At 38.3% G+C, this 22,043-nt stretch overlaps 1 protein-coding gene across 3 annotated transcripts in view; it reads right to left on the reverse strand.

The window, feature by feature from the left end:
* Positions 1-436: 436 nt before the first annotated feature.
* Positions 437-22,043, reverse strand: part of ZNF131 (zinc finger protein 131) — a 39,081-nt gene continuing 17,474 nt past the window's right edge. For 2 of the 3 annotated variants that reach the window (XM_008578301.1, XM_008578300.1), the window contains exons 5-7: positions 9,121-9,803; positions 2,972-3,102; positions 437-2,310 (exon numbers count right to left, since the gene is read on the reverse strand). In XM_008578301.1, coding sequence (XP_008576523.1) covers positions 1,624-2,310; positions 2,972-3,102; positions 9,121-9,803 — 1,501 coding nt within the window. In that variant the 3' untranslated portion in view covers positions 437-1,623. The remainder of the gene's footprint in view (positions 2,311-2,971; positions 3,103-9,120; positions 9,804-22,043) is intronic. The other variant, XM_008578302.1, reaches the window with a different exon arrangement.

Below are 22,043 nucleotides of genomic sequence, written 5' to 3' on the forward strand. Positions count from 1 at the left end.
GAGGCATTCATACACTTATTTTGATTTTAAAATAAGAACACAACCTCCTTATTCCTGTATATCTAAATCTGTGACTTCTCCAATTGTGGGAAGCCATTCTCTTTAGCATATTTCGTAAATATGATACCATCAGAATTACCAAAGGGCATTAGTAGAATTTATCTTTTAAATTTAACACAGTAAGTGAAGAAAGTAGTATTGTTTAAATAGGCTCTACTAAAAAAATTTCTTTTGCTGTCGTACCCCTCAAGTAAGAACTACAAAGAACTTCCTTCTTCATTTTCAGCTGACTCTTGGGGACTGGAGATGTATACTGAGAATTTTATATTTCAATTTGTGAATCAGTCATGTTAATACAGGTGCATAAAGATACAACAAAAAATATCTCTGACCATATGTCAACTTCCACGCTGGTAGAAAAAAAAAGAGTCATGAACACATAATTTTAAAGTTTACTTTAAAAATGCAAATATTTCCCAATATTTAACAGGTAAAGAAAATAGCATATTGGTTTGTTTTATGTGGTCGTTATATTTTATTTTCCAAGTAATACTGATTAAAAATATTTACACATCTACTTTTAAGTCCACAGTTTAGCACTCTTATTTGTATGGCTTTAAAAGTTATAGCACAAAATCTTTACATTAAGGATTGGGGAAAAAGATTCCATTCAAAACAAAGCCTGATAATTATATATACATTTCTTTCTGTACTTTAAATACATTAATTTTTAAATGATGCTTTTCTTTTTTCATCTGGTGGTAAAATACTAGTGCAACTTTTCATCAAAATAAAGTTTACCACAGATGTAAATGAATTTTCCCAATTGAAAATGGCCCTTCAGCTGCCATTACATAAAATTTCTCGACCTAACTTAAGTGAAAAAAAAATTGGTGGTTGTCCTTATAATGCAAAAATACACAGTACTATAGCATCACCTACATTTCTCCTTAGAACGAAAACTTTGAAAGAACCAGAGATGCTTTACAGAAGTTTAGTTGGTTTTGAAAAGGCACATGGGTGTTTTTTTTTTTTTTTTTTTTTAAATTTAAACATTCTAGAAATTTTGCCACCACGACTCACTCTGTTGCAGAGATGGTACCTGTGACTATTGGGGTAGACAAGAATATGCTGTTAAACTAAAGAAAGCCAAAAACCAAAATTTAACTGCACAGTAACAATGCACTTTTCTTCATGCAGCCTTGTGTTTCCTATATATTCGATTTTCTAACATGCATTAGAATACATAAACTTGTATTCTAATGATTTTATGTTTGATTTTACAATAGGGAAAAATTTTGAGAAAGGACATGACTTGGGAAAGAGAAAAGGGAGAACCCTTACCACAATGAAAATACATTCGTACCCAACTGTATAATAAGAATATAATCCATTTAAATTTCCAGAAATATACTTCTCAAAGCTCCCCTTCATTTATGGGAAAGATTTCTCCTCTGTGGCATTAAGTGGGGGGAGGAGAATCAGTTTGTTTTGATACAAACAGTTCAGCACAACAGGAAATAGTTTAACTTTGGTCCACTTGTCTGTTAGCTTAAGGACAGTCACACTGCCCAAAACCAGTTCAAAACCTCAACATATAAATTTAAAAATATATTCGTTATTTCATTCTAACACTGGCAGAGCTGTTCTGTCGCCATTTCCTGCCTTTTCAGCTTGAGTATCTACAGTTGCTTTGGTCTCTAAACCCTCAGCATCTTCATGATCTTCTCCGGCAGCCCCAGCAGCATCTGCTTGGCTAGGCTCTCTCTCTTCTTGGTTCATGATTTCAGGGGTCACGTGATCCAAGTCTGCTTCTAGAAGCTCAGTTTGTACTTCCATTGGCATCTGATTTACCCGTTCAACATGTAGCTCCTCTACATGTACTTCAGTACATTCTTCAGTCTGAATTCGACCCACTTCTAGATAACTCACTTGGACCTGCTCTGGAAGCTCACTCAAATGTGAATCATGCACTTGGCTATCCTGAAGCAGATCTGGATGGACTTGTTCCACAGTCACTTGTGCTGAATCCACCTGGACTTGAAGCAATGGTAGCACATGCACCTTCCCAACTTGTTCAATAATAGTCATTGATGTCACAGGTTCAGTCTGCACATGTGTTTCTACTGAAAGAACTTCTTCAGTTATTAGACGTTCTGAAATATTGTGAGTATCACTGAGATGCCTCCTTAATTCATTTCCTTGCATAAACCACAAATCACATAAAGTACAATGGTTGGGTTTATCTCCAGTGTGGATTACCAAGTGATCTTTGAACTGGTCCCAGCTGTTAAATACACTGTTACAGACCTGAAATAACCAAACGTACGAGGTTAACAAATATTTCTATTCAAACTGAAGGAACTACGGATGCATGCATTCTCTGTAAGGAAAAAACTGAAGATTTATTCTGAAAATGTTATGAATATGGTATAATCTCTATTCTAAGCTATTTCAAAATTCTTTGGTTCATTTGGCCTTTTAGCTGATATAGCTAAAAGCTAAAATACATTTTGGGAAACACTTCAATACTGCCTTCATTGTTTAAGCATCATATAAATTCTAGGCATATAAAATAACAATATTGTAATTTCTCCTATAATATGAACATTTAGAACCATTACAATACTTGGAATAAAAATACACTAATCATGGAAAAACAATTACAGCTGTTCTGTTCCCCTCCCCCTGAAACCTGAATTCTATTGATTGCTCTATTAAGAAATAACCAGTTTTAGATGACCTATTATTTTGGACATAATTTTTATTGACACTGGTGTCAACTAGGATGCAGTAAAAAAAAAAGCTATTCTAATCCCCCTTATAAAATCAAGACAATGATGTTCTTTACTCTCATTTCCCCCCTACAAACTGGCAGCTGTACACCTTTGCTTGAAACTTTGCTACCTTTCACTTTTAATGATTTCAAACAAAGATATCTTTGTTAAGGACAGAATACACCCATACATACCTGGCATTCATAAAGCTTCTTTCTTCCCTTTTTTGCCCCTACTCCAGTTTGGCATGCAGTGAGGTGACATTTGAGGGTGCTATTTCTAGCAAATCGTTCATGACAATTTGGACACTCAAAAGGTTTTTCACCTATATGAAGAGGAAAAAATATATCGACAAATTAAGAAAAACAGCAAAAGCAAATAATTTTAAGACTTTGTTTTTTCTTTTTGGTTAATTTTATTCTTTTATTTTTTAATTTTTTCTTTTTGGTTAATTTTACTAGCACATTCTTACAAGGGGGAAATCACAACTTATAATTCAAATGTTTTCACCACATCTAAAAGACTATTCCTGAGTTAGCCACAGTAAGATTTAGTGATTATTATATTTGTATTTTATGCTCTGACGAAGATAAGAAATAAAATTTGAATCTGTTCCATGTTTCTGCATTCCTTAAAAATTTGTTTATTTTCCCTCAGATAAAATTCATGATCTCTATTTTTGGGAAACGCATCACTATCCTTTCCACAAGCACTTTTTGCACTTACCGTGTGACACCATGTGCTAGGTGATGAAGATAAAAAGATTAAGCTGTCCTTTTCAAAAACTTCAAATCAAAGGCCAGGGTATGAGGGTGAAATAAGTGAAAATAAACAGATGCAATGCACTGTAGAAGATCTGATACAGAAAAGAGAGGCATGAAAAATGTACTGCAGCAACACAAAGGGCTATCTGCCTGGAATGCAATGAGAAGGAAAGGAAAGAAGAAAGTTTATTCTAAGGAGAGGCACAGAAGTGTAAAACAGCATGGTAGGTGAGGAATAAGAAGGGAAGAATCAATAGACTCTCAGATCTCTGGCTTAGAATACCAACCAGGATAAAGAACACAGGACACAGATGTCCACTTAGATTTGGAGTGAGGTGTGCTGGGAAAGATTACAAATTCAGTTTTGTGTCTGCTGAGTTCAAGGTACTCAGAGCAGAATGGAGATGTCTGATAGATAGTTGCATAAACAGTTCTGGAGCCAAACAGAGGGTGGACTGATATACAGATTAGGGGTTATTTTAAGAGGTAATAAAAACCTTTGGTTTGGATAAAATTTCTCAGAGTATATTGTGTGAGAACAGAATCAAGGACAGAACCCAGTGAAACACCAGGTTAAAACAGCAGGCAGATGAGCCAGCAAAGAAAACAGAAATGCAATAGCCAGAAGTGGAAGGAAAGAAAACTGGGAAATCAGTCAGTGGTGTGGTGGGATCAGAAGCTAGACTCTACTGTGGGATGAAAAGTCAATGAAAATAGTACAGAAATTCTTTCAAGGCTTGGAAGTAAAGAAGAGACATGGCTAGAGGAGAGCAAGTCAATAACAGGGTTCTTTAAACCTGGAGAGACATCATTATCTATTTATTTGCTGAGGGTAAAAGAGGCAGTGGAGTAGGAAATGAGGAGTGGGAATGACAGCTGGGACACTGCCTTGGAGGAGACATCAAGACATGGGATCCATGACCGGCCTTGAAAAAGAAAAGGGAAATCTCTTCCTCTGGAATAAAAGAGGAGACAAAGATGGACGCTGCTACAGGGGACTTGAATACTACAGTGAAGATGTGAAATAGCAATTAGGAAAAGAAACAGATAAATCAGACACCAAAGGGCCTAACCTAACTTAAGATCCGAGATAGAATTTTCTCCAGCAGTGCTCAGCAACTAGGGAGCAGGAGTAAATGACTGCAATAATTCCAGAATGGAGGGTTTTTATTTTTTGTTTTTTGTTCTTTTTACAGCAAGTGGGGTCCCTCTAAGCAAGGAAATGTGCTTAGAATATAAGAAAAGGTGACAAACAGTAGACAACCAGGTCCAGATAAAATAGAGATGTCAGGAATGGGGCAATAAACTGGGTGAAAAGGGATATGGAAGGACTGTAAAGTAAAATGAGGCAGAGTACAAGAACAGTTAGGAAGAGAGGAAATTCAGGGACAGAATGATACCTGTAGAGAACAGAACTAAGATTTCAAAGGTGGAGGCCCAGTGATGAGGTTCTAGATGTGACCCTCACTGTTAAACAGAATAACACAGCCAAGTACCTTTGAGCTATATATTATTTTCCCGTTAAAACAATTATAGCTTATTTTGTATAATTTTCATGTCATGAAAGGAGACCCAATGAGTCTCTCTTAATGAGACAAGATCCAATTACCTGGAATTAGAGGCTGACTGGTCAGCTCAGTTGGTTAGAGCAGTGTTATAACACCAAGGTCAAGGGTTTGGATCTCCTTACTGGAGGGAGGGACACACACACACACACACACACACTCTCTCTCTCTCTCTCTCTCTCTCTACCTGCAATTAGTGTTGATTCAAAAACTTTTAAATTCAAAAATGTTGGGAGATACTGCTAAATAAAATGGTTAAGTTTTATCGTTTTATTAGTGTATTCTTTGATCTGGTAATTTTGCTCTTAAAAATTAAATTACTTGAACATGTGCACAAATATATACAAATATGTGTACAAGGATGCTTACTGGGGCAGTTTGTTAACAGCAAAAGCTTAGCGACAACTAAAGGTCTATAAACAGGAGTACTTAATTATGGTATACCCATAAACTGAAACACTGTGCAGTCACAGCAAAAAAAAAAAAAAGTATTCATAAATGTTTCATATATTTTTAAAAAAAGACTCCAACATAAATGAAATGGCATAACACTGCATTAGCACCTGCTCCTTTTTGTTTTTCCAAAAGCATGCATGCATGTGTGTGTGTACAACTACTTGAAAATACAAGGAATATAGCTGGAAGGATAAACAAGAAAATGATAGCAGTAGTTGCTTCTAAAGGGATCTACTTAAGTAGAAAAGAGACTCACTTTTCACTGTATGCCATTTGAGCTTTTTCTATTGAAAAAAATTCGTTTAAAGCCCAGCAAATCCTAGAAACAGCAACAAATTAATTCTACTATTTTAGATGTGTGGACAGTACAGTTTTCAAAGTGCTTTCACCATTTTCTTATTTGTCACAATCCTGTAAAGTAGGTATCATTATCTTTATTTACATAGACAAGGAAAAAAGCCCAAAGATAAAGTGACAGTCAAGTTTATCAAGCTGGCAAATGTCAGAACTGGAGCCAGAATGGAATTCTGATTTCTGAACCCACATTCTTCCTATGATTCCATACTACCTGTCTTGGAAAACGTGATTAAAGATCAATCAACTCTAGGTTCTCTTTCACACTGGGTGTCCCACAGGTATATCTGTCACTCTGGTATTTTCCCGCACCCCCAAACTGCTTACTCTTCTATATTTTTCTGAGTTAATATCCTCTACTCATGTAGCCACCCAAACCAGAAAGCTGCAAGTCACCCCCTCTTTGACTCCCACACCTCACTGATCACCAAATCCTGCTGATAATTATGCCTATTTAATATTACTCAAATCTCCATCCCTTTTCCACTATCACTGCCTTTACCCAACCTCCTATTCTGGTTTAGATTACTCTAACAGATTCTTCATAAGACCCCCTCTGGTCTACCTTGCCAATCATTTCTCTAGAAAATAAATCTGATGAGACTGTTTCCTGACTGAACTCCTTTAAAATGACCCAGAGTCTTCCAAGACAAAATGTGAACTCATTTACAGCACTTATGAAAATAACTACATGATTTCAACCTCATCTCTTACCACTCCCACCCTTCCAAACACTTGCAGATCCCCCATGTGATAGGTGCGAGCCACATGGTCAGCCCTTCCAACCTTTCTGGCCTCATCTCCTGTCACTCCCCTATTTGGACTCAATCCTTCAGCCATAATGCACTATTAGCAGTGCTCCAAATAATTCACTTCCTCTCATTCTTCTATGCCTGTGTATGTTTCATTTCCTTTGAGCGGAATGCCTGTTTCCAGGCTCCCTTTTCTTTGAGAGTCACAGGGTAAACTACCCTTAGGAAGCCATCCTGGTCTCTTCCACAATAAACAAGCAGCTCAGGCAGGAGTTCCCATAGGATTCTGCTTACCTCTATCAGTACTTAGCCTGTCACACTGCCATCATGCCTGCTTGTCCACCCAAAATAACTGAGCTCCTTGAAGGCAGGGACTCTAAAACTGGTTTATATCATGGCCTAGCAGGATGGCATTATTATTACTATTTTCCAAATGGAAACAAAATAAATTCAAAATAAATAACAGCTAGAATTATGCAAATCGAGCCATAGATTACAGTGCACACTTTAAGAACATACAAGAAATCAAACCATTAAACTAATAAAAATATGAAAAATATAAAATTGAGTGGGGTGTATTAGGTGTTTTGAGGGAAGGAAACGAACAAGATTGTCTCCCATCTTCACACTTTGTTATAAGGGAAAAATGATCCATCTTTTATTAACTTAAATACAATGTAAAACTGCTTATTTATGCTCTTCCTGAATTCACCAAGTCATTGAACACATCTAAAACTGTCTTGACACCAATTACTAGAACAGTAATTGACTGAAGTTAAAAGACAATGAAAAGTTCAGTTTGCTTTATGTGCTAAACTGTTTGTCCAATAGACATAAGTTATGTCGCATCATTTAGAAGGCAAAGACATGCAAGATATGTACTTTAGCCCTATTCTGCTGTCCAATCCCAAATAAAGCACAGGACCTGAAAAGCACATTTTGAAACTTCCAAGATGGTCTGTGTTGTCCTATTTTCAAACAGGTAAAAGTTGCTAGGTAATGTTTTACATAAAAGACAATTGATGCTATTTTCACATTAGTAGGAAATAATATAAAAGCAACTGATTATCTGTTGGGATACTGCGAATCTCTATCAAAGTTTGCTAGTTACCTACTAATGTTTATTTACTGTGCTGCTAATCCATCAATACTTTTGCAAAATTAATCCAGTTACCACAAAAACGTTCAACAACAGACCATTAAAAAAGATAAAATACTTGTTTTTTAAGGGCCAAAAAATACAACCATAGGCAGTTTTCAAATATAAAACACATACATGTTTCAAATCAGAAAGCATTTTCCCAAAAGATTTCATAAATGCCTATCAGTTACCCAAAGCTACAAAGCCTTTTAAATCCATATTGAGCCTTAAGTAAAGTAGAAGAATCCCTTGCTATTCATGTATTTATTCAATTCCCAAGTACTGACAGCAAGAGTTTGGATAGTGAGGGATATCACATTATCTTTATCTAACTGGCTCTTCAGTTTCAAGTGGTGGTTAACAAGTGACCTTGAACAGTGAGGGAACTATAAAACAAATTTTACCAGAAACTCTCCAAAACTCCAGCACTGAAGAGAAAGACTCTGAATGACATAGTATGCCTATATTGTACTTATTGTATTAACAGCCTTAACCACCACGTGTAACAAGGACTTAGGAACAAGTGTCCAGAAGTCTGGTAGTACATTGTAGTAACTGCTCTCTCTACATCCTTGTCATAGTGGGTTTAGGGACTACCCAAGATTCAAGTGGTAGCTTCTGTGGCTGTTACAGCAGATCTTGCAAAGAATGCCTGGGGAGTGGGAGCAAGGACAGGGAATCTGACAAGGAAAAAATAGGCACAGGGCATGCAGAACTATGAGGGCCTGAGGCAGACTTCCTGGGACATCTCCCTCATGCCTGGGATGGCTCCCAGGAGAAGGAACAGCATACCCTTCCTACCTCCCTGGCCATCCACCGGTCCTGACACATTTGTGGCTGGAAAGATGGACATATATTGCCTACCTATCTAGCAGGCCAAAAGAGATTACTAAATGTATGCAAAAAAGTACAAACACGTCCGGGACTGCTTGTAAATGTACTTATCTACGTAACATGTCAACATGAGAAATGTAAAAAAAAATAGGAACAGTAAAGTCTCACTATAATTAGGATTTAATAATTTATGATCCTTAGTAAATAAATCACAAACTGTTTAATGTACTTTGAAAAATGTAAAAACTTTCAAGGCATAAGAGTGCAATTATTTTCAAAGTTGATACTGATTTGCATTTAAAGCATCAATATTTCAAAAAAGTAATACTATAAAAACAATGTATACTTAGCGTGCACATTAGAAAATACAGATGGTTTCTGTGGTACTACTTTAAAAAAAAAAAGAAAAAAAGGATTTAGACTTGATGTGAATGCGGAAAAAAAAAATATTTTTAACATAAAGTATTTGCTAATTACCTGTATGTTTTCGAAGGTGCTCTTTAAAATGTCCAAAGTGGTCAAACTGTTTCTCACAGTACTGACATATGTGAATTTTTTTCCCAGTTCTTTGCTTCTTACTGGCTCCACCTTCTTCAAGGTGGTAACAATTTAGGTGCTGTTTCCATGCGCTCTCCCGAAGATACCTTTTATTGCATATTTCACACTTGTAACTCTCAGTGGAGTGTGATTTCATGTGTTCCTTAAAATGGTAAAACAATTTAAATGAACGGTTACATTTTTCACAATGGAACAAGTCCTTCACATGTGACAGCTGAAGTTCCACAATTTCAATACCTTCTACCTGTTTGCTTGTGGGGTCAGATGCACAGCCATCTTCTTTAATTTGCCCTTTTCTATCACCTTGACGGTACTTGCTGGTAATATCTGCCAAGAGTGCTAGAGCGGAATCATCAGAGGAACCTGTGCTCTGTATGTACTTTATAGACTGCTTGGCAGAAGCCACTTCCTCTAAAGTTTCAATGCCTTCATCTTCCACCTCAATTGTGCCCTCGGCAATCTCCACCTCAATTTCAACAGGTTCTGATTCTGCAGATGGCAATGACTCAGTGATAACATTTGAAGTTTCTGCAATCTTCCTCTTTTTGGCCTCACTTTTTCCTGTGTTATTTTCCTCTAATGGAGCTGAGTTTTCTTTGTTCCTGAAATATAAAATGCATGAATTTTAAAAATCTGTAGGATCCAAATCCTAGCAGGCTTTTTTTTTTTTAAAGAAATTGATAAACCAATGATAAAATTTATACGGAGAGGCAAAAAATAAGATTGGAGGGCTTACACTACCTGATGTAAAGACTTTCTATAAAGCTATAGTAATTAAGACAATAACATTGGTGAAAACATAGACATGAAGATTAATGGAACAGAATAAAGTCTACAATAGATCCACACTTATATAGAGTCATCTGATTTTCAAAAAAATGTTCTAAGGTAATTCAATGGAGAAGAGATAATCTCTTAACAGTAACGTTGGAACAACTGGTATCTGAATTTTAAAAAACCCTCGACCCTTACCACACAATCATACATGAAACATTAACTCAAAATGAATCACAGACTTAAATGTGAAAACTAAACTATTAAATTTCTAGAGGAAAACAGGAAAAAATCTGAAAGACATTGGTTAGTAAAAGATTTCTTAAATAGCACACAAAAAGCAGAAACCATAATAGCAAAAATTGATTTCATCAAAATTAAAAACTTTTGCCCTCTGAAATACAGTTAATAAAAAGGCAAGCACAGATCAGGAAAAAATATTTGCAAACTTATCTGTCAAAGGTCTTACAACTAAAAGAAAAAATTCAATAAACTCAATAAAAGACAACAACTGTTAGAAGACAATTCTCCATGAGTTTCTGCACATCTTGTGAACTGAAAGCTTTTGTTTCACACTTTCTAAGGATGTTTAGTGTGTAGTAGAGGGCAGGCTTGTTTACTGTCCAATACAATAAAGATAATGTTCCCCTCTGGGACAAAGGCTGGGCAGGTTTGCCTGTAGCACATTATTAAAGGTTTGGGTTTCCTAAGCTGGAGATTTTTCAGCTTTGAAATAAACCAATCACATGCACAGCATTCACCTGGGCCACTCTATGTCACCCCTGTGGGAATTAAGATGAGGGGAAAACTGAGGGAAATATGAAACTCATGCTGCTTGCTATGAGGAAAGCAATAAAGTCCCTTTCCTCTGACCCAGAAGTCTTGTATCTTCTACCAGTATCCATGATACTGAGGCGGGATAACTTGCACATAGAGTAAAACCTTGGATCCCTCATAGTTCTTGTCAGTTTTGGGTGCTAAAGATAGGATACTGAAAAAACATAAGGCTTTCTGGAAAAGAAAAGCTGAGACATCACAAAGCAATTAATGGAATTTGAGGGAAGTCCATCGGAACAGGCAGCAAACATGTTGACCAAATTGTATGGTCAACTGGGCAATAAATGAGTCTACTTTACTGCCTATTTTTGAGTTGAATTTGTATCCCCCAAAAGATACATTGAAGTCTTGACTCCTGATACCTGTGAATGTGACCTTATTTGAAAATGTCTTTGCAGATATAACTTAGTTAAAATGAAGTCATTAGGGTGGGCCTTAATCCAATACAACTGGTGTCACTATAAGGAGGAGGAAATTTAGACACATACAGAGAGGAGAAAGCCATATGAAGACACAGAGGGAAGATATAGGCAGAGATTGGAGTTCTGCTGTCACAAGCCAAGGAACACCTGGGGCTGCAGAGGATCCTCCCCTAGAGTCTTTGGAGAGATCATGGCTCCACAAACACCTTGATTTCAGAATTTTAGCCTCCAGAACTGAGAGAATACATTTCTGTTGTTTTAAGCCACGTAGCTTATGGTATTTTGTTACGACAGCCTCAGAAAAGAAAAACACTTATTTTATGAAGAAAAACTGGGAAGGTAGCTGCAGGATGAGTACTGGGCAGCAAGTTCAAGGACAGCTATTGCAACAGTGTCCTGGTTATTGCAGCTCTCCTGTGGGGAGGAGGAAACTTCCCTGCCAGTCTGGTGGGCAGCTATAAGTCTCCCCACGGTAACAGCTAATACTAAGATTCACTGGGGCCGGGGAGAGGGTCAGATCCTTCTGTCCCTTTTTCCAGAAAAATCACATGGCATGCAGCTACACTGAATGTGCAGGGAGGGAAATGTGCAATTGCTATGGACAGAAACCAGTTGAGTCATCAGAACTCTGGCTGGTCCACATGGGAGATGAGGGAGCAACACAATTCTTGTAAAGGAAGAATGGCAACAACACCTGGGCCACCTTAGGGCTCACCCCCTCCTGCAGTCTACTATGCCCACCTTTGATCCATTTGGTGGTGATGGAAATAGTCTGTTTTTTGCAGTGGGTCCTGGCTGCTGGAAGAGTGTTTTGACCCTTTTGGGAAGAGGTCCTTGAGACAAATTCCTAAGGATAATTATACATGAGGCATTGGCTAGTAAGAGCCTTCCTGTCTAATTGAGTTTACAATGCTGATGAAGATGAGTCACTGAGGAATGAGAAAAGGGTCCAAAGTAACATGAGGGGTCTTCAAAAAGTTCACGGAAGGACTTGTATTATCTTTTAATTCCGTTTTCCACTAACTTTTTGAAGTACCCTTGTATAAACTCTTGTGGCCAGGCCTACTGAAATCCCCCCAACTTTTTATGTTAAAACCAGGCAAAAGCATGAGATATTATGACAACATGTAGCAGATGTCCAGGATTACCCTTTAAAAAAAGTCAACACTATGCAAGTCAAACCTAAGTCAAGCCAAAAGGCATAAAGCTCAGAGCCCTAACTGAAAAGCAATATGGAGGGGCCTGTTGAATCAAGGAGCGCCCAAAGCCAAAACAGATGAATAAACACTGTCAGTACTGATGACCTTGCTGCTGACTGAGTTTTTTGGGTGGGCTGAAAACAGTGGAGGTTTGTTTGGTCAAGCCACATGCAGCTTCTGTGCTGTGTGAAAAAGTAAATGTCTTGCTTACCGGTAGAGAGTCACACTCTGCCTCTACACCTCCTCCTCTACCCTCCCATTCCCCTGTACCCTGACTTCAGCTGCTCTAAGGAGAAAGACAATTAGAAGTACAGCCAAAGGAGGACTGAAGGCAATACATGCTCATCCAAGTAAGCTGGGAAAACTCAGGGACTCAAAATTGCCATGGCTCTGTTAGATTCAGGTGTCCAAACCACCATCCTACCTGGTTCCATAGCAGGAGAGAAGGCACTTGAATTCAACTGATAAGGTTTGGGCATGGTTCACAGATGGAAAGGGAGGCTATCTTGACCTTATGGGTGGGGCTGATTCTATGTACTGTTATTGCTTTGACATCTGAATGGACAGAAAGTAGTGCATTTACACTTCCCCATCCCATAAGTACCAGAGGGGATCATCTTGATTACTAACAGCTGCATGTAGAGAAGAGCTAGTAGAACAGTGGAACAAACCTCCCTGACATTTGCTACTAGTAGTAGGGTCAAGATTTAGTGAAGTGTCTCTATCCTCTTGCCTAAAGTGTCTCTATGCGTAAAAGTTTATGTTAATGACGTCCTGTTGATTGGCAAGCCAGAAGTCTCAGTCTCAAAGACCCTGACTGCAGTTATTATCACACCTCCACCAGCAGGAGCGGTTGCTGATATATCCCAGCAAAATTAAGGGATCTCCTCATCAAGTAAAGATTTTTTGGGTCTATGCAGGTAGATTCACAATGCTTGATCTCTCCAGTAGTCACCCCTTCTCCTGCACCCCACAAAAAAATGAGGCTTAGCATTCTTTTGGACTTTTTGGGTACTGGAGACAGAATGTGCCTCACTTGGGCATTCTACTTTCTCCTTTATATCAGCTAATCTACAAATCAGCATCCTTTAAGTGGGGTTCCAACAACAGGCTGTGTTGGTAATTGTCCATCAAACTGTAGCACATTCTTTACCTCTGAGACCTCACAGCCCTTTGAGCTACAAGACTCTAAGACTGATGTTTTTGCATATTAGAGCTTCTGGAAAAGAGAGGCATCTCTACCCACAGGTTATTTCTTGGGTTTTGGACTTGTTGATCCCTGCCACAGCTACAAGATATACCCCCCTTGAAAAGACATGATTAGCTTGCTGTTGGGCTCTTGCCGACCCATGGATGCCTTGAGGTTCTTCAGCCTAATATTCCCATTTGGGGGTGAGTCAACTCAGACTTTACAACTAACAAGGTGAGAAGCGCCCAACAAGTTTCACTTGTCAAATGGAAATGGTATATTTTAAAAGCAGTTGGCCTCTGTATTAGTTCATTTTCTGTTGCTGATAACAGAATACCTCAAACTAGGTAGTTTATAAGAAAATGAAATTCATTTCTTACACTTTTGGAGGCTAGGAAGTTCAATGTCCAGGAAACACATCTGGTGAGGGCCTTCTTCTTGGTTGGAACTCTGTACAGACTCCCCTGGCAAGGCAGGGTATCACACAGTGAGGACTGTGTGAGAGCGCTTCTACTTGTTCACATGCTGTCCTTATAAAGCCCCCAGTCTACTCCCTGATAACCCCCTAAACCATTAACCCATTACTCCATGAATGGATTAATCCATTCATGAGAGCATAATCCTCATTACGTAATCACCTCTTAAAGGTCCCATCTTTCAAATACCATATTGGGGAATAAGTTCTAACATGAGCTTGGGGAGACACTCAAACTGTAGCAGCCTCTTGGGTTTACATGAAAAAGTGATAGCTCCCCTACTCTGTTGTCCAAAACAAAACCACTAGATTAACGGGATCCTTGATCCACTGATGGTTTGGCTAAACTGAAACCTGATGGTGTTCACTGGGCTGCTGTAGGTGCTACGGACCAACTATGAAAACCAAAAGTGGACATGGTTACTCTGGTCAGTCGACAGAACTCTAGGCTCATAGTTCTGGCCAACATTCCCCATGATTAATCTTGCTAAATTTTTTACTGACTCAGGCTGTTACCAACGGGAGTAGCTGTTTGGCCTACTACTTGGAAGACTTGGCAGATTAAAGACGCCTACCTTCGGGGCCACAACTATGGAAAAAAATAGCAGCTGTTGCTGGAACTGTCTAGGTCACTTATTTAGATGCCCACAATGAGGGCCTGTTCTCTAAGGAGAGCAACTGGAATCCAGCTGCTGACCAAGCCTGCACTGCCCAGACTGCCACCTCTGATCCCTAGAGCCAGCATTATTCTGGACGTGGTAACACATCTACCATCACAGACTGAACACAAAGTAAAGGACCCTATGTTTCTGATGCAGAAGTTTGCCACTGCATGCCAGACTCTGACACCTGCTAAAAGTGGACCTGTTTGTCTCACGCTGAAAGAGCCACATGGCACAGGGCATTGTCTCTGATTATTCCTTACAGACTGACTACTGGAACTTTGCTTCACCACTGTTGACACTTCTTCAGGTTACACTGTTGCCATTCCAGTCTGATGAGCCGATTCTGGCCATACCATTGTGGCCCTTGAAACTAATCTACATCATATGTTCAACTTTCTGGACTATCTGCAGTCTGATAATGGTGCATCTCTTAGCACAAAAACTACTCAATAACTGGCTAATAGTTAAGGTACTGATGGAAATTTCAATAGGTAATTTTATGCTCTCTACCATCTATAGTTACTCATATTATAGAGCACTACCTTGGCCTTCTGAAACACTGGCTCAAAAAGATTTCAGACTCTACTTCCCTCACCTCTTCCTTGTCCAAAAATCTGAGTAAGGCAGTTTGGTCATCAAATTCAGCTGTCCCCAGAAAGGAACACTCACTGGGTAATGATGAAGACAGAAGGGGTAGGAAGTTATATAAACCTAATTGGAATATTTAGGATTCTGCCCTGAATATTCTTGGACACGAATCTTTTCTTTTCCCCAACAGCAACCCTAGGACAACCTGGCTGGGACCTTTTCCAGGTCACAGTCTGGTTAAAATGGGCTGAGGAGATTCAAACATAATTCTAGTTCAGCCGTCTGGACTATCCTGTTGGACTACAAACACTGACTACTTGGTTGAATACAATGCTTGCCAAGTACACTTACAATGGCCCATGTAAGCCGAAGTGAGAAAAATAATAATGGGTTTCAAAGTTTTATAAAAATGCACTTGTCTCTCTTGTACCTGACCAATGCAGATGAAAGGTCTGGGTAAAAAGAGGGGATAACTGGAAAAAGAGGTGAAATTATAGTTACTAGAATGAGACACAGATTTTGTGTAGGTAGTGGGAGAGCAACAACCTGGTACCTGGGGAGAGAACATCTTAGACCCCAGGAAGTATGGGGGAGGGAGGAACATTAATGATCTGTCTTCCAGAACTGCCCCTAAAGCCCTTCCAATGAAGGAAAATGCTCTGACGCAGCTCTCCCCAACTGCTTCAGGCATCTTTAAACGGACTGCTAGGTCTGCCATCCCCAGATACCTCTATGATTTGATGACCATTTCCCTTAGGTCTTTTGAAAACTGTTGGATATGGCCAACCTCCTGCATGTCCCAGGCAAAACACGAGATGTCTGCCCCACTACCATTCTTGTAGCTGAAATCATTCCATGACATGGACAACTGCCTCTCAGCTGGCATTCAGGTGCTTGTGATAAACAGGACTGAACTGACTGCCCTGAGAGAGTCCCTCCAAAAACTAGAATTGACTCAACCATTCTAACTGAACTGGGAAAAGGAGAAACCACGTTGAAGGCAATGTCAACCTGTGCTCCTGACTGATGTAGGTCCCACTTTGGGGGCACAAACAATTGTAAACAATACTTTCTTTCCAAGGCTCTTACATGCCCCTGGGACTATACTCCTTGTGTGGAAGTCAGGTACTAACTTCCTTCTCTCCCAAAAATACGACTTATACTTCAGATGTGGTTGTAAAAGACCACCAAGTATTTAAGGAAGATCAAATACCCCTCAGATGACTGCAGAGATCTCTCCAAAACAAGGGAACTCTTGGTTAAAAGTTCTCAACAGGGAGCGTCTTGGAAAAATAGCTGACTTATTTATGCACATCCTATGGGCAGTTTTCACATTTTTAATTGGATAACTCCAACTAAAAAGGTGGTATAGGTTGAGCATCCCTCATCCAAAATGCTTGCAAGAAGAAGTGTTTAAGATTTCAGAATATTTGCATATGTATACTAGCTGACTTATTTATGCACATCCTATGGGCAGTTTTCACATTTTTAATTGGATAACTCCAATTAAAAAGGTGGTATAGGTTGAGCATCCCTCATCCAAAATGCTTGCAAGAAGAAGTGTTTAAGATTTCAGAATATTTGCATATGTATACCAGCTGAACATCCTTAATTAGAAAATCCGAAATCCAAAATGCTCCAATGAGCATTTAGATATCCTTTAGATATCATGTTGGTACTCAAAAGTTTTGGATTTTGAATTTTTGATTAGGAATGCTCAATATGTACAAAATCTGTGCCTAATTTAAGCTGATGTGATCAGTGATACCACTTGGGCTCTGGAAGGCATTCATGTCAGCCTCAAATCACTGGCCAGGCCCATTATGGATAATAGACTTGCCCTTGTCTTCCTCCCTGCAGGCCAAATGCAGTCTGTGTAATTGCTAAACATCTTGCTATACTTGGGTTAATGCCTAGGGCTAAGTGAAAAGTCAATAAAGAAACTAAAAGAGAAAGCCATATGTCTTTCTAGGAATTTGTTCAGTTGGTTGAGTCCAGGATTGACCCTGGTGGGGTAGGTGCATGATTAAGATCAGCAGGATGACCACATCCTGCTGCATGAAGTTCTGATGATAGTGGCCTTAAATAAATCCGGTATGTATGAGAAAAATTGAATGCAGTAGTCCCCAGTCCAACTGGACAGATTAATCAGAGTGGCTGAAGTGATACACTCACGAGAAATTCACCAGAAGCCAGGATAACAGAAACAAGGATACTGTTGGGAGACTACTCTCCATGGATCTCTTAACATTTCTGCATGTCCCGTGAACAAAGACACTGACAGCCTTTTATTTTGGATCATCTTTTCAAGGTTGTTTTTATAGTGAAGAGCTTTGGAAGATAGAGCCTATCCTCTTCCAGAGTGGAGAGTAGGTTTATTTATCATCCAGTATAATAAAGATTATGTCCCCTCTAGCGTAAAGGTTGGACAGATCAGCCTGCAGTTCATTATAAAAGATGTGCATATCCTAAAGCTCAGGATTCCTCAACTGTGATGCAAACTTCTGTGAGCACAGCACACACCTAGGTCACTGTATCACCCCTGTGGGACTTGGAGGAGAGGGCAAAGAAAACTGATACAAACATGGACCTCATGCTGCTTCGTATTTTGTGTGTAATCAAGTCCTTTATCTCTGACTGAGGAGTCTCAGGTCTTCTGCCAGCATACATGAAACTGGCTGGCTAACTTATTAGCTTGCAAGTAGGAAAAAATCTCAAGCCCTTCAGAGTTTTTGACAATAACCCAATTTAAAAAACGTGCAGGAGATTTGAACACCTTGCCAAAGAATATGAACAGATGGCAAAAAAGCACATAAAAGAATGCTCAATACCATTAATCATTGGGAAAAGGCAAATTAAAACCACTATATACCCACCAACATGATTAAAATGAAAAAGCCCAATAATATCAAGTATTAGCAAGGCTAAGTAGCAAGTGAAACACTCAGATGCTGCAGGCTGGAATGTAAAATAGCACAACCACTTTGAAAAACAGCTTGGCAGTTTCTTAAAACATTAAACACTTGTTTACCATATAAGCCAGCTATTCCACTCCTAGGTATTTTATGGAGAGAAATGAAAGCATATGTCCAAAGACTTTTATAGAAATGCACATAAGCCACTTTATTTGTAACAGCCAAAAACTGAAAACCTAAATGTCCATCAACAGATGAACAGAGAGAGACAAATCGTGGTATATCCATACAATGGAATACTACTCAGCAATAAAAAGGAGTTAACTAGTGATGCACATGATATAGATTAATTTCAAAAACAATTACAGTAAGTGAGAGAAATTATACAAGTACATACCATATGGTTACATGTATATAAAATTCTAGAAAATGCAATGTAATCTATAGTGACAGCAGATCAGTATGGCAATGAGAATAGGGATAGAGAGAGAGAAATGGATTACAAAATGGTATGAGGATTACAAAACTGGAGGGTAATAAACACGTTCACTATCTTGATCATGATAATGGCTTCACAGGTATGTATATGTTAAAAAATTCAAATCATATACTTTAAATATATGCAGCTTATCATGTGTCAATTATACTTTATTAAAATGCTAAAAGTATTCAAATTGCAATATACCACTATATCACTTGCAACAGATACCATATGGCACACAAGTCTAAAATATTTGTGAAGTCCCTTTAAGAGAATGTTTGCCCATTCCTAATGTAAAATTTTAAAAAACCTTGACAATACGAACTGTTGCAGAGGATGTGACAACTGGAACTCTCCAATGTTGCAGGTGGGAGCATAAACAGTAGAACCACCTTTTTAAAAAACTGCCAAACTGCTTCCTGAAGGTAAACGCATACCATTCATACAGTCCTATCCCAGTTCTAGATGTTTACTAAGAGAAATGAAAGCATATGTCCACTCAAAGACTTGTATACAGCAGCATTATTCTAATAGCCAAAAATGGAAAAACAACCTAAATGTTCATCAGATAAAGACATAAATTGTAGTATATCTATACTACGGAATATTACTCAGCAATGAAAAGGAATGAAATAACACCCAACAGCAACATGAACAAATCTCTAAAACATAATGCTAAATGAAAAAAAGTTGAACATGAAAGACTACACACTGTAGGAGTCCATTTATATGGCATTCTAAAGAAGATAAAACTACAGTGATAAAAATCAGATCGGTGGTAGGCTGGGGATCAAGATCAACTGCAAAGAGTCATGAAAAGACCTTCTAGGTTGATGGAAATGTTCCTATATCCTGGTAGTTACACCATAGCATACAGTTACTGAAATTCAAACTCCACACTTGAAAAGAGTGAATGGTATGTATAATTACATCTCAATAGGCTGGGGAGAAAAAAATCTGTAAGGCAATTGCTGCTTCCTAACAAATAACAGTAACCTTCTCATACAGTTTTAGATATATAATGCAATTCCAACAGAACAAGATAAGGCCCTGGTAATTTTCTCCTTGTCATTCAAGAAATTTATGCTATATTCTAAAAAACAGGTCTATACTGCAAATGTGAAAAGAGTATCTTATGCACTTTCTGTATCTGCAAAAGTTACACAATAATCTTTTGCCTTAAGCAGTCAATTAACTAGAACTAAATTAATTTTTATTCTTAAATTGTTTAGTCTGTTAAATCATGTGTCTTCCTTTGTAAGGCCCTATAAAGCTCTTGGTTATTGTTTTTGCAATCTTTCTTCTGATGACAAATATTTGCTCCATTACTGTGAAATTAACATCCTTCTTTGAAATGCTTCTATTCCAATTCCTTAATAACTTTTTGTTTTAACATCAATTTACAGTGTAATCATTAGGAAGACATTTTAAACGGCAAACTCAATTGGTTTGGTATTAATAATGCAAATAACTACAACTACTTAATTAAAACTAAGTCATGACTGCTGCCTGGCTGCTCTCTTTAAAGAGGCATCACTGTTTGAAAGATACTAAAATGGGGGGAGAAAATGCTTTTTATAATAAAGATGTATGTACAAGTACATATTTCAAGTACAAGTGTTGAGATAAATTGTATAAACTACTTCTTAACCACTGTTTTAATTATGGGTATGACTTAGTGAACCCAGATCCCTGCCCCAAACATGAAAAATTAAACAAAAAATGCTGCTACGAAGCTTTTGTTTTGTAGACAGGGATAAGCCAGCTTTTATTCAGAGCTGAATGGCAAGGCAAGAGATTTTAGAGGCTGGGAAGGAAAGGATAGAAACCTGGCAACTGGGTAGTCTCACAGACACAATTTCGAGTAAAGCTTTTCAAACACATCCAAATGCCTTCTAAAGATGAAAAATAATAATCTCTGCCTCAAAGTGGTTGTAGTCTATTGGAAAAATGTGGGAATAATAATATGATTATAAAAAAAAAAAAAGGAAAACAATGGCTGGCCCGGGGCTCCCTTGGGAAAGTGTGGTGTTGGTAACACCAAGGCCATGGGTTCAGATCCCTATATAGGGATGGCCGGTTCGCTCACGTGGGAGAGCATGGTGCTGACAACACCAAGTCAAGGGTTGAGATCCCCTTACGGGTTATCTTTAAAAAGATAATAATAATAAATAATAATTTTTAAAAACAGGAAAATAGAAAAATAATATGATTATTGCTTTAATGGACAATGTAAAAGATAAAATAAAAATAAAGAATTATAGAAGTACCTAAGTCAACCTGCTTGGAGCAGTCAGGCTAAGATTCAGATAACCGGGGGCTGGCTTTTGACTGATATAAGGAAGGAGTAAAATTCTGCCAGGGAACAAGCAGGGAAAAAGCATTCCAAGCAAAGAATAAAGCATATGCATAATAATGTTACTGATATGTGGCAGGCACCATCTTAAGCACTTTACACATACTAAATCATTAAAAGGTAGATCTAAAACAGAATAAAAATATGGGTGGACTATCCTTTGTCTGAAGTGCCTGGGACCAAAAGTGTTTTGGATTTTGGGTTATTTGCAGAATACATAACAGTTGAGCATCCCTAATCTGAATATCTGAAATGCTCCGAAATCTGAAACTTTTTCAGCACCAACATGATGCTCAAAGAAAATGCTCATTGCAGTATTTTGGATATCTGGATTAGGGATGCTCAACCTACATTTGGAGATTTGATCGGACTTAGAGCTCACTCTTTGTATAGCCCTAAACTGGAGGCATTTGTAAAAACAATCAACAGCAATTGCTTATTACTGCAGGTACTGAGGTGGTATTATCAGTTGGAGCTACCGAGAAGCTGACCAAAAACTTAAAGAAAAAACTGGTGAACGAGATGTCCATGGGAGCTTTGAAAAGCTCTGACGTATTCCAGGGAATCTAGAAGGCCACACACATGTGCTATGCCCAGGAAAAGATCATAGAAGGCCCAAAGCTTTCACCTCTTTCCAACCTTGAGATTCTGTGAATGCAGGAAGTAAACACTAAGGAAGAGCTGTAAACTGACAAAACACTGATGGTGTGTTCCAATATAGAGAGTTGCCCAACAAAGGTGTAAGAACTTACTGGTTCAAGGCATTTAAGGAAATCTCTGTCCAATCGTGAGCTGACCAGTAAGCTAACTGAGCAGAGATTTCAATGGCTAAAACAAACAGCAATAACAAACTGTGGCGGGGGGAGACTTGGGGGGGGGGTTTCTAACTACCAGCATTGGCATATTATTTAACAAAAAACTTAGCACATGCAATGAAACAG

This window comes from Galeopterus variegatus, unplaced genomic scaffold, assembly GCF_000696425.1.
Source record: "Galeopterus variegatus unplaced genomic scaffold, G_variegatus-3.0.2 Scaffold1658, whole genome shotgun sequence".
NCBI lineage: Eukaryota > Metazoa > Chordata > Mammalia > Dermoptera > Cynocephalidae > Galeopterus > Galeopterus variegatus.